This window comes from Phaethon aethereus, assembly GCF_964289735.1.
Source record: "Phaethon aethereus genome assembly, chromosome: 18".
Taxonomy (NCBI): domain Eukaryota; kingdom Metazoa; phylum Chordata; class Aves; order Phaethontiformes; family Phaethontidae; genus Phaethon; species Phaethon aethereus.
The window spans coordinates 13,125,276-13,137,574 of NC_138594.1; the positions used below are offsets into that span (position 1 = coordinate 13,125,276).

At 58.5% G+C, this 12,299-nt stretch overlaps 1 protein-coding gene across 1 annotated transcript in view; it reads left to right on the forward strand.

The window, feature by feature from the left end:
* Nucleotides 1-5,095: 5,095 nt before the first annotated feature.
* SLC38A10 (solute carrier family 38 member 10) overlaps nucleotides 5,096-12,299 on the forward strand; it is a gene marked incomplete at both ends in the record, with an annotated part of 35,845 nt that continues 28,641 nt past the window's right edge. Inside the window, 4 exons of the mRNA XM_082008192.1 lie at nucleotides 5,096-5,197; nucleotides 6,269-6,386; nucleotides 9,886-9,931; nucleotides 11,858-11,951. Coding sequence (XP_081864318.1) covers nucleotides 5,096-5,197; nucleotides 6,269-6,386; nucleotides 9,886-9,931; nucleotides 11,858-11,951 — 360 coding nt within the window. The remainder of the gene's footprint in view (nucleotides 5,198-6,268; nucleotides 6,387-9,885; nucleotides 9,932-11,857; nucleotides 11,952-12,299) is intronic.

A 12,299-nucleotide genomic window follows, 5' to 3' on the forward strand; every position in this document is an offset into this window, starting at 1 on the left:
CCCGGGGCGCCGCTCTGATTGGCCGAATCGCGGCGAGGGGGCGGGATGAGGGGGGCGGGATGGACACGGACAGGCCCCTCCCTCCGAGCAGCGCTAGATGCCCTACAAGGGGCGGGGCGGGGCTCACCCATTCATGCGCGCAGGGAGGAGGAGGACCCACGGCGCGGCTCCGCCCTCATCCGCGGCGCGCGCTCGTGGGGGCGGGTCTGGGTCCCACGGCGCAGCGGAGGCGGGTGGGTGCGGGAGGAGCTGCCCGGTACCGCTCGGTACGGTAAGGCTCGGCTCGGCCCGGCCCGGTAATGCTCCCGGGTGGGGAGCGTGTGCACGCGCGGGTGTGACGGTGTCAGGGCTCGCGCGGGGCGGGCGCGCGCGGTGGCCCACGCGATGCGTGTCCTGCGTGTGCGTGGCTGCGTGTTCGCGGGTAGATCCCAGTGCAAGCGCCGCGCGTGCCCCCGCGGGTGTATCCCTGATGCTGCGGACCTGCACGCGCCCGCACGCCCCTGTGTGCGTTGCACAAACACGGGTGTGCGGCTGTGCCTTCCGTGCGCGCCCACGCGTGTGTTGTGCTGATTGCGGGGGGGGGCGCTTCCCGGGGCCGGCGCCGGGTTCGGCCCGGGCGGCAGCGCCCCAGCCGGGGCTCTGCATCACCCCAGCCCACGGAGGTGAGCTGGCCTGGGCAGCACCCCGAAATCCACCCCACGGCGAGCACCATGACCCCACGGCTCCCACGTCATTGGTGTGACACGGGGGAGGCCACTGCGGCCTCTCACTTCCCCCCAGGACGGTTTGTGCTGTTTAACCCACGCCGCTTCCCTCCTGCCTCGGTCGCCCGGGTGCATCGGGTCCCACGGCTCCATTTCCCTGCCGGGGACCCTCGAGTGATTTATGCTGCAACCTGCCACGTCCTCGTGTGACACGCGGCGGCTTCCAGCCCGCGCCGGGGAGATGGATTGAACTTTAGTCTCCAAGCAATTAAGGTGCCTGAAACTGCACTTCATTAATGGTTGTTATGTAATAAAACCGATAAAACTGCCCTTATTTGCAATATAAAAACGCAATTTGTTTTAATTTATGTTTTTAAACCCCTGCCGGGTTGTTCCTGGGCTCTGCCAGGCATCTGTCTGCGGGGCCGGGAGCGGTGGGCTGCTCGGTGGTGGGTGCTGGGCCCGCAGGGAGGGGGGATGCCGGGTGCTGACCCTTGGGTGCACCCACCTCTGGGCTGTGGTGCGGATAGGCTCTGCTCTGGCAGCCTGGGAAAGGGGGTTCCCATTCCTCCAGCCCCCAGGGACCCTGCGCTGTGCCCCTCTTGCCCCGAGGAAGCTGCCGGGTGGGGATGGCCCTGGGGGGCTCGTGGTCCTGGTGAAGAGCAGCTGTGTGCTGTGGGCGGTTCACGCGAGCCCTGCGGCACCCTGCGGCACAGAGCCCCCCGCCCCACCGCCGCCACCGGCGAATTCTTGCAGAAAAGTACCGGTGAGCAGGGAAGGGGCGGTGGGACAGGGGTGGGAGCTCCCACGCCTGCATCCCGCCGGGCAGGGGTGAACCCGGCGCTTTTCCTGGGATGACACCACCCCCGAGAATGGCGAATCTGCCTCGGCACGGCTCGGCCCGGCGCGGGGTGTGTGTGCGAGCACACGTGTGCACACGCATGGAGGTGCGTGCATCCCCGCGGAGCAGCGCCAGCGGCCCCTGCCCAGCCCCGGCCGCTGCCCGACCTCCGGGGGGGGTTTTGCATTTTCATAAACCAGCCCGGGTTCCCCAGCCAGCCCTAAGCCACCTTTTGTAATTACAGTAATTGCGGCTCCGGCAGCCCCCCGGGGCTGTTCATTCCCTGTGGCTCCCAATCCGGGCGGGAGGGATCTGGGCCATCGGGCCAGACGGGCTCTGAGCCACTGGGGCTTCCCGGCAGCTCCCGTGGCGGGGCCACTGCCGCCGGCTCTGCTCCTCTCCTGTGCTAACAAAAGAAACGGGGCTTTGCTTCGCCCTTCACCGGCTCCCAGGAGCCAGCCGGAGCTGCGATGCCCCACGCCGTGCCGGCTGAGCGGCGCTGGGGGTCGCTGGGGCAGCCCCACTGTCCCTGTCCCCATCCCGGTGGCATCCCCGGTGCCAGCCTGGGAGTCCCAGTCGTGTCCCCACAGCGCCATGCACGGTGCAGACGGTGCCGGTCTGGAGAGCGCGGCTGTGCCACGGCACTGCAACGGGACGCTGGCAGCCGGGCACTGGGCCACGGGCCACCGCAGGCATCTACCAGAGGAATGGGCTATTTTTGGGGGGGACGCACATGCCAATGGTGTTGCCAGGGATGGGATGGAGACCACCTGGCTTGGGCAGGGGCTGCCCCAGAGGGCTGCAGGCAATGCCAGCACCAGGTTTGCCCCGAGAAGGGGCAGCTGCCTGTCCCTGCCTGCAGTGCCGTGGCGAGCGGTGGCCAGCCCACGCCATGGGGCCGCGTGCGATCCATTTACTCGGTAGCCGGGAGCTGATGGGTTGCAGGCGAGCGGCCGCAGGTGGTTTGGATTGCAGCGGGGCTGGGGACACGGCGATTGGAAACACATTGTCCCGGCAGCACCGGCCGGCACCGCGTGGGAGCCGGGCGGTGGCCGAGCCATCCCAGGCTGTCCCAGTGCCCCATGCCGGCGGCTCTGCATGTGCCGGTGCCACTGCGGCGGTGCTTGCCGTGCCGGTGAGCGCTGGGGCAGGGCAGCTGGGGCCACCGTGCCCCCCGCCGCACGGGGTGACCCCGAGCTGGCGCTCGCTCACTCGTGCTGGCGACAGGGTCGGGGTCTGCAGGGGTGGCAGAACGGCGGCTGCTCCCCCGGCATCCCCGTCCCACAGCGCGGGGGCTCGCGGCCGGCTGGATCTCGGCGCTTGCCAGGCTTCTGGCTGCCGGCGGCTGCTCGGCACGCAGAGGAGCCACCTGAGCCCTTTCTTCTGCCAGTGCAGAGTTCGGGGCCATGTAACGCTAATTGGATAAACATGATTTCCCCTCTAACTCGCTGCAGATGTCTCCTCTGCGCCGGAGCAAGGTGCTCTCCCTTCCCGGCCCGGCCAGCGGCTGCCGCGGGTCCCCAGCAGCAGCGCTGTCCTCCGCGGCAGGTCCTCAGGCACCCATGGGTGGGAGGTGCCCGGCCCCAGCCCCACGCCGGCACCCCCAGCCCGTGGCAACAGGCAAGTGCCAGGTCAGGGCTGCGGGGTGCTCCTGGCCCCGTAGCGCGCACGCACGCGTGTGCAGACACGTGCCTGTGTGCGCACTTGTCTGTGGGTTTGCACGCATGCGTGGGGGTGCCTGCACACGTGGGCGTTGTTGGCACAGACGTGCAGGTGTGCACGAGCCTTTGCACACCTGTGCAGCGTGAGTCACCCCCACAGCACCCAGGGGCTCCCCTCCCCTGCAGCCCCCTGCCCTGTGCCTGGGTGCTGCCGGCCATGGCCGGGTACCACGTCCCCTGTCCGGGTACCGCATCCCGTGTCCAGGTACCACGTCCTGTGTCCAGCTGCCGCAGGCCACGACTGGGACTCCCCCAGGTCAGGGCAGCAACAGCCCCGAGGGGAGCCCCCGTCCCACCCCAGACACACGCACGGCCCCGGCGCAGGAGGCAGGGAAACGCAGCCGGCACAGCCGCCACCGGCCCCCGAGCCCGCGCGGCACCTGGAGGGAATTAGGCAGGCGTGTTCACCTCCCTGCAAACCTTTTGTAGAGCAAATTCCTGCGGTTACCCATTGCAATTGCTGCAAATTATACAAGCGCCGTGTGTTTCGTTCCAGCGGCAGCGTGCAGTTGGCGTGCGCCGCTCTGACCTGCTGCGGTGCACGGCCCCGGGGGAGCCGTCCAGAGCCCCCCACGTTCTTCATTTTATTTCCTCTCTTTTCTTTTTTTCCCTTCTCCGTCTCAGGGGATGGAGAGTGAGCAGGCGGGCGGGCAGGGCTGGGGGGAGATGCCTGCGGCGGGCAGGGAGCCCCCAGACTCTGGTGGGTGGCTGCCGTGGCCACGCAGGTACCCGATGGAGCTTGGCACCCGTGGCATGTGGCCATGGCACAGGGCTCAGGGTGCAGCACCCACAGCTGGTTATTCGCACACCGCGGAGAGGAACCTTGGGGTGCTCAAACCCCCCAAGAGCAGGCTGCTGGGGGGGTCCCCGCTTGCAGACAGACTCACAGCCACGCAGGAGTTGGGAACCACTCCGGCCAGGATGGGGACCAGACCTGCTGCATGCGTTGCACGTGCACGGCTGGATGCATGCCCAGATGCCCACCCAGGGCTCTGCGCACCCGGGCAGGGGGCACCCCGGGCAATGGGCTGCCCGCAGGGGTGCCCCCAGCCCGGGTGCCACCGCTGCTGCAAGGGCTGTTCGTGTTTGCAGCGTGGCTCATGCTGTGCTACAGCCCGGCGGGGTTTGATGGGTGCCGGCGGGGGCTCAGCCAGGCAAACGCCGACGCAGAGCATGGCATGGGCGGGGGGCCTTGGCCCTCTGCAGAGCCTGGACCCTGGGGTGCAAGGCTTTGAGCAACCCACCGCTGTGAAGCTGCTGACCCTGTGGGATGCATGTACGTGCATGCATGCAGGTACATGCATCTGCATGTGTACACGTGTGTGTGTATCCGCATTAATATGCACGCATGTGCATGCATCTGCATGTATGTGCATGCGAGCATGTGCACGCATGTGTACATGTGCATGCATGTGTGTATATGTGCATGCCTTTACACGCGTGCATGTGTGTGCCCGCTGCATGCCCGTGTGTGTGCCCGGCGCTCGGGGTGCCCCCAGGTAAGGGGACGCCCCCGCTTCACTCCCGCCCCAGCTCTCCCAGGAGCAGCGGGCACGGTCCGCCAGCGCGGCAGGAGTAGCCCGCTCGGTGCCGCTCTGCCCCGCGCGTCTCGCTGCCCGGCCCCTCGACTTCCCGGAAGCGCCAGCGGAGCAGCGGAACCCGGAAGTGCCGCTGTGGCCGGTGCCGGGGCCGGCGGCGGGGGCGGGGCGGGGCGGGTCCGGTTCTACGCCATGGCGGGCGCGGGTGGCTGAGGAGTCAGCTGGGGGCGTGGGTGGCGGCGGCCGCTGCGAGCCGGACCCCGCGCCGCGGGGACGGGCCCGCCGCGGGCCATGGCGGCGGCGGCGGCGGGCTCCAACTGGGGCCTGATCATGAACGTGGTGAACAGCATCGTGGGGGTGAGCGTGCTCACCGTGCCCTTCTGCTTCCGACAGGTGAGCGGCTCCGCCGTCCGGCCCCCCCCGGTGCTGGGGGCGCTTTCCCGGGGCGGCGGGGCCGGCCCCTCGTCGCCGTCTCCGGTGTGGGGTCTGTAACCGCGGTGTCTGTCCCGAGACCTGGCTGCCTGGCCCGGGGGAGGGCGGGGGGGCAGCCGGAGGCCGCATCTGCACGTTTGCCTCATGTCTGAATTCGGAGGGCGGCTCAGCGTTATGAGCGGTGGTTGGTAGAGGATGGTCAGTGAAGGAAGCGCTAAGGACGGCGATCGGACGTCTCTTGTACCGAGCTATGTGTTTTTCTTTATCGTGAGGTCTCCAAGGCATCACTTCTGCCCTTCTGACTAGAAAGGGAAAAAAAAATTAAAGAATTTTTCCGTATGATAAATGCGGGTTGGCTCAGAGGTGTTTGCAAACCAGCTGTTGAGCCCTTACGCTGAGCTGTGCCCCCGCTCCCAGAGCTGTCAACATCCCTGCAGCTGCACCAAGTTTAAATACAGCGGGGGAAAAAAAGGCAGCTGTGATGAAGGTCTGGCATCGCTTGTGCCTCTTTAAAGTCACCTTAGAAAGTGTCTAGTGTTTAACATCTTCTGCTACAAACACGTGAATCGGGAGGGCAGCGCTGGTTGTGAGCTTGGTAATTGGTTTGCACTATCAAATAGTGCTTATTAAATAAGTTTACAACAGGTTTTGCACCTTGGGGTTAGGAGGGGGTCTCTCTTTGCTACACGTGATCCTTCTGAGAGCACCGGGGGATGCCCCAGTGGCACGAAAGGTGGGGGCTGTGGAAGTTCTGCTCCGCAAATGGCTCCCAGTTTGCTCTTCAGTGCTTAAATTGGTGCAGCTGGAGGCTGTGGGAAACAGGTGGCTGCTCCACATCGTCCTTGGGCTGCGGAGAGAGTAAAATTGACCTCGTACGTCATGTTTCTCCTGGCTGCTCTGAAGTCGAGGGACCTCCCTTAACAGGCAAAAGTGTGGCTGGAAATATGCGAGGGAGCCTGAGGGCGATAAGGTGTATGGGACGACTGACTTTCCATCTTGCGTTTGTCTCTTCCCCCCTTTCTCCCGTTTCAGTGCGGCATTGTCCTGGGAGCTCTGCTGCTGATTTTCTGTTCTTGGATGACTCATCAATCCTGCATGTTCCTGGTGAAATCAGCCAGTCTCAGCAAGCGCAGGACCTACCCTGGCCTTGGTGAGAATTTTCAGCTCTAGGGCGCTTTTTTTTTCTCACTGCGGTTTTACTTTGACCTCTTAATTTACAGTTTTCATACTGATATTGTTGGAATAGCAAACCGTTTTTTGATGTAGTTTTCAATTTGTGTTTTGTTCCTCTGTCGGTCTCTTCCCCCTGCTCCATGTCCCCAGGGGAATGCGAGGGTTTAATTCTGCTCTTGACAGTGAACTTAATAGGCGCAGAATTGTTTTGACTCTGCAGGGCAGGGGAGGAGATGCCGCGCTGACTGATCAAAACCCAAGTTTTTGGGAGCTGGCGTGGCGGGTGTCTGGTGTAAATTATTGGTCTCGGCACGAAAGCCGCGAGCTTCCCCACCCAGTGTGCTACCGAGGACATTGGGTTCTGCCAGCGGAGAGCCTGGCATGGAGCTCGGGCTGCCTGGATCTGAGCTGTGTGCGCGTTTATGGCAGAGCAGAGAGGAAACAGCGCGCAAGGTTCCAAGCAGCCAAAAAAATAAAAACATCTGTAAGATTCATGTGTGGGTTTTTGGCAGAGCCTGCCAGCCCTCTTCCTCGGAGCTTGTCGCCTCTGCACTGGCGCCAGGGTTGGCCTCTGCTTGTGACCTCTCTTCTGATTCTGACTGACTTGGGGGGCAGGAGGAGGTGGTCAGGTTCCAGTCCTCTCCGTTGGCATGTGAAATGACAGGAAAAGTTGTCTTTTCCTTATTTCTCTGAGGGAGGAGAGAGTTGGCTGGCATTGCCATTGGTAAAAGAGCTAAAGAAACACATGGCTTGCTCACTGACCTTGTTGACAGATGGATTTCCTCCAGCCTCAGAGTGCCCGAGGTGCTGCTACCGGACTGCATGTCTTGGCTTCTGCCAGATTATACCTGCTAGATATAAACAGAGAAAATCAAGTAGTTCTGTGGTCTCTGAGGTTGTGCCTGTGATGCTGGAGGGAAGGGGGAGCCCTCAGGTAGTTGTCTGACTTTCCCTGCCACTCCAGCCCAGATGCCCAGGTTGCTTCTCGCTGCCCCCTTACAACACGTCTTTGTGTGCCGCTTCCCTGAAGTACAGAGAGTCCCCTCCACCCTGGAGCGTCTCCCGGGGAGGAGGGATCCTCTGCACTTTCTGAAGCCAAGGGCCTCGAATACACAGAGGGCCAGTAATGCTTCTAAACTTCCTGGCACGTAAAGGCTGGCGCTGAAAGAAATGCCTCTGCCCTGGGAGAGGTGCCACCGGGAGGGATGGCCCCGAGAGGAAAGGCAGCGCTCCTATAATGCATCCTAATGCATCAAGGTTGAGCAGCTCCACACAGACAGCCTTTGTCACCGTGGGCTTGAGCCCTGGTACATCTGCGAGAGATCCTGGCAGCCCCTGCAGCTGATTCTGTGGGAGGCTTTGGCAGTGCTGAAAGATGTAAGAAAGTTTTGCAAATTAACTTCAGTTAGCCAGTCCCTTCCGGAGGAACATTGAGAGCCATCGTTACAGCTACAAAAGAGCCAGGGTTGTAACGGGCTGATACCTAGCCCAGACATCTTCGCTCAGCAGCGCTCCATGCCCGGAGGGGTTGGGTATTAAAAATACGTTGCTCTTCACCCCTGTTCTCCTGCACCGTGTGGAAGGGAAGGACCTTGGGCAGATGTGTGGACAAGAAGGGAAGCGGGATGCAGTTCCCAGGTAGACTTTAAGCAGGACATGAGTTAGTGTCTCCCCTTGCAGCTGCTGAAAGTGATCTGGGTCTTTGCAGGCTACCTGTGCTGGGCACCGACCCTGTCAGCAGCACGCTGCACCCCTGGGAGGCAGCGCGGCTCCACTCCCTGTGGGGAAAACTGCTGAAACACAGGTTGCCTGTTCTAGTAACCGCACTTGGTTTAAAAGGGCTTCTCTAATTACTGAGTGGATTCAGCTCTGCCCAGCTTGTTAGGCAGCTAGAGATCCCGTTCCGAAGATGCTCGACTATACAATTTGTTTTACAGTCATTGTCTCCTCCTTCCTTGAGAACATAAAGGATCCAGTTTTTCCAGTGTCCCCCAGCTAGGGGACAACTGGCGTAACGTTTGAAGGCTTATTCTCATTAGAACGTTGCTTCAGAACAGCTGAGGAGACCGACCGTTTCTCAGCATCCCTGGCCTAGGCTGTCGCGGGCAGCTGTAGCTGTTACCTGGAGGCACTTACCTTTCTGCGTGATGTGAAAAAGGAGCTCGCAGGAACCGAGCAGCAGCAGCAGGCCTCCTGGCCCGTTAATGACCCAGTCTCCAGGAGGGATGTTTTCCTCTTGCTGGTTCCTCTCTTTCTCTCTCATCCCTGGTGCTTTGGTTGTGTGACTGACCCCCCCCGCCAAGGGCTGTTGCCTTTTCACCTTATCGTCGCAAGTTCCCAAATGAGGTGAGAGCTGGAGGCCGAAGCGGTGCGGCCGCTCTTCGCGCTCGGGCAGCACGCCTGGGGCTGGCTGTTCTGCCCGGTCTGTCACCGAGCCATCGGCTATTTTTGGTGCTACCCCACATAACAGCTCTGGTTTATTTTTCTGCTGTGGGTCTCCTGCCATGCTTTTTTCTCATTCTGTGGGAGAACATCTTGTTTCCTTAATTTTTAGCTCAAGCGGAGTCCAAAGAAATCAGAGTTTGTAAGTTAATATTTAAAATAGCAGAAGATGCTTCCAGAAGCAAATAAAGTTTGCTTTCTGGTGGCCTCCAGGAATGTGTGCTGTACCTTGAGCGAAGACAAAGGGGAATCCAGGGTGGCGGTTTTCATGTTGGACTGACAGTTAAAGACTGACAGAATTGGGCAATGTGGTCTGCGTTTGGAACTGGAGGTCTCAATTCCCATTCTACCCAGTTAAGAGCTAAAAATATAAGTGGAGTTTTGGCATTTTCTTGTTAAGAAAAAACACAATGATTTAAAGACTACTGATCATTTTCTGCTATGAGCTACAACCCAAGTATGGGAGGGAGGAAAAAAAAAGTCTCTTGGCAGCAGCCCTTTGGTGTGGGTTGTGAGTACTGGGTATTCTGGGTATGGGATTGAACGTTCTGGGCACCATCTCAGATCTCCCATCCAGCAACGTCAGGCGGTTCAGTTATAGTGGGAAGATAAAAATAAAAATGTGAGTTTGATTGAAATTTTGCACTGCAGTAACTTTTTGCCACACGGCATCTTATACATGCATATTTTCTCTTCCGTGCTGACTTTCTTTTAATGGTTGCCATGTGTGACTTCTACTTCACACTACTTTTTTTTTTTTTTTTTTAAATAGGGGGGAAAAAAAAAAAGAAAAAGAACCTGCTTTCTATCTTTCCCTCATCTTTGTTCTGTCTTATGTGGTTTTCAGTTTGCAGAGGGCATGTCTGAAAAAGAAAGTGGGAGGGTGAGCAAGGGAAGCAGCCCCAAAACTCAACACTGGTGGGTTCCTGCTGCACTGCCCTTTGTCACTCTTACTGAATTTTGAACTGCTGTGTGTGCCATGTTCTGGACCTTTGTTTGACTAACTATAACTTTTTTTTTTCCTTTTACACCAGCATTTCATGCCTATGGAAAAGCAGGGAAAATGTTGGTGGAAACAAGGTAATCTGCTATATATTTAAAACTTGAATAGTTTGGTTTTCTTTAATGAAAAATACTGCTCTGTAGCCTCTTGTGGCCTTGCTGTACTCTCATTTCTTACCCTCCTGTGTTCTCTGGTCCCAGAAGTCTTCCTTGCCACCTAGAGTTTGAACAAGAGCGTGAGTGAGATCCCCTAAGCACAGCTCGCAGGTGTCGCCTTCAGCATGTCCCACCCGTTCCTGAGTAGAGACTGGAGCGCTTTCCAGATAGTGGGAGCACAGAAGTTGGGGAATGAACTCATCTCCCACTCTGCTGCGTGTGCTGTGAAATCATGGGCATGTCACTTGTGGCTGTTTTCCAGGGGTGAAATCCCTGCCAAGATTGCTGTGAGTTAGTGGGAGGGAGAGTGTTCTGTACCTTGGATCCACCCTTTAGCTGCTCTGGTCCTGCCTGCTCCTCTCAGCGGGCGCTGCTCTCCTCTGTGAGACGCCAGGCATTAGGAGATGCCTTGTAGGGGAAACCCTGTCTCCATTTCAGGGCAGACTCCGGTTCCTCAGATGACCCCAATGCAAGTAGAAGCTCCCCTGCAGGTCTCGTTCAGCACTCGCGATGGGACGTCGTTACAGTGCTGCTTTTTCCAGCAGAGATTCTTTGGTGGAGGTGTCTTGAGCCCTGGCCAGTCAGTGGTGCTGGCTCCTTCCCTCTTCCCAGCTGCAAACTGCTGCAGAACACTAAAAATACACAGAATATTTCTCAGATGTTACTTGTCCGTGCAAGCAATTGCTGTTAATTGCCACAGGGATGTTATATAATTGGAACTGGGAGGGAAAGCGGTCCATGCAATCATGAATGGGAGGAGAAGCAGTTCATAAGATGATCTTTTAATTAAAGTGTGGTCCATTTTACGGAAAGAAGTTTGAGAGCTGATTTGGTATCGAGACTTCCATGGTAGGGCCCTGCTGTGGGGTGTGGGGCTGAGAGAACCTCTTGCTGATTCTTTTAAACATTTTTCTGAGTTCTTGCCATCGCCAAGGTTTTTTCTGCTCCAAACAGCAGTTAAGCCCATGCATGGCTTGTTAGCAGAGCTGCATCTCTAGCCAAGGTAGTAGGTGTGGATGGAGGTTCTCTGGTTTTTATTTCACTTGGGCTGAACGCAGAACTGATCGCCTGGTCCTCCACAAGCCTGAGGGTAAAAGCGTGGTCCTCCCCTCTAGCACCAGGCACAGCCTGCTCATATGGCTGTGAGATCAAGCTCGCAGCCCGCTGTATCCCTGTAGACAGAAAACCTACTTTACTACTGGTTGCCAAACGCATTTTCACTGTGGTTTCAGCAAAATTTGGGTCTTCTCTCCACTGTGACTTGCCAGAAAGTTGTGTTGGAGGGTGGAGGTATGCTGAAGCAAGGCTTGCTGAGGCTGCTCTACCTCTGAACACAAGTGAGCGACTGCACAAGATCTTAAGTCGCTTTAAATGTTCTCTTTTAGCTGTTTAATTCTTCTGGATGCTCCTCGGCAATGGGGGGTGTAGTAGGATCCTAAGCAATCTTCAGCTGTTGCGGTTGTGCGCAGCGTGTAGCCCTTGAGACCTTGTCGGTGCTAAACCTTTGTCTTAATCCTTCACCAGCAGCTGCAGCGTATGTAGGATGCCTCTTGCTCCCAGCGTATGAGCTGTAGCCCCGCTCCACGCAGGACACGTAGCCGTGTTCTCGCTGCTCAGGTGTCATCGGTGGGGGCCCCATCGCTCAGTTACGGCAGTCCCAGGCAGTGTCTCCAGGTGCCTAATGCTAAGGCGAATGTCTAATGCTAAGGCAGCCTTAGCATTAACAGAGCCTCATGCTCTCTCAGGGGCTGTGCAGAGTACAAATCCGATAGGATCCAGGAGCAGGAGCTGCGTTCCAGGGTTCCTGCTCCAGCCTCCTAACCTGGTGTGTATTTGTTGTTTTTGCAGCATGATTGGGCTGATGCTGGGAACTTGCATTGCTTTCTATGTTGTCATTGGTGATTTGGGCTCCAGCTTCTTTGCCCGGCTGCTTGGATTTCAGGTAAATAAATCCTCACTAGATCACGTCTACAGTGCAGACAGTGGTCCAAATTCTTCTTGCACTGAGCTGTGTGCGCCTTAGATACAGCAAAGAGTGTCCTGCCTTGGCGTGCTCAGCAGCCCACGAGGCGTTGTGGGGTCATCTCGAGATGCTGTGGGGTCATCTCGTGGCAAGCTTTAATGGTACGCCTTGTGCACAGAGCATTTAGCTCTATGGAGTCCTGGGAGCCCAGACATACGGCAAACAATCAAATGTGTAAAACCTCCAGTAGGCACTTCCAGCAGAGGAATTCTTTTTAACTTGGTCTCTGTTAATTCTGGAGCAGGTTCCTGGAGGAGACGATGCTTC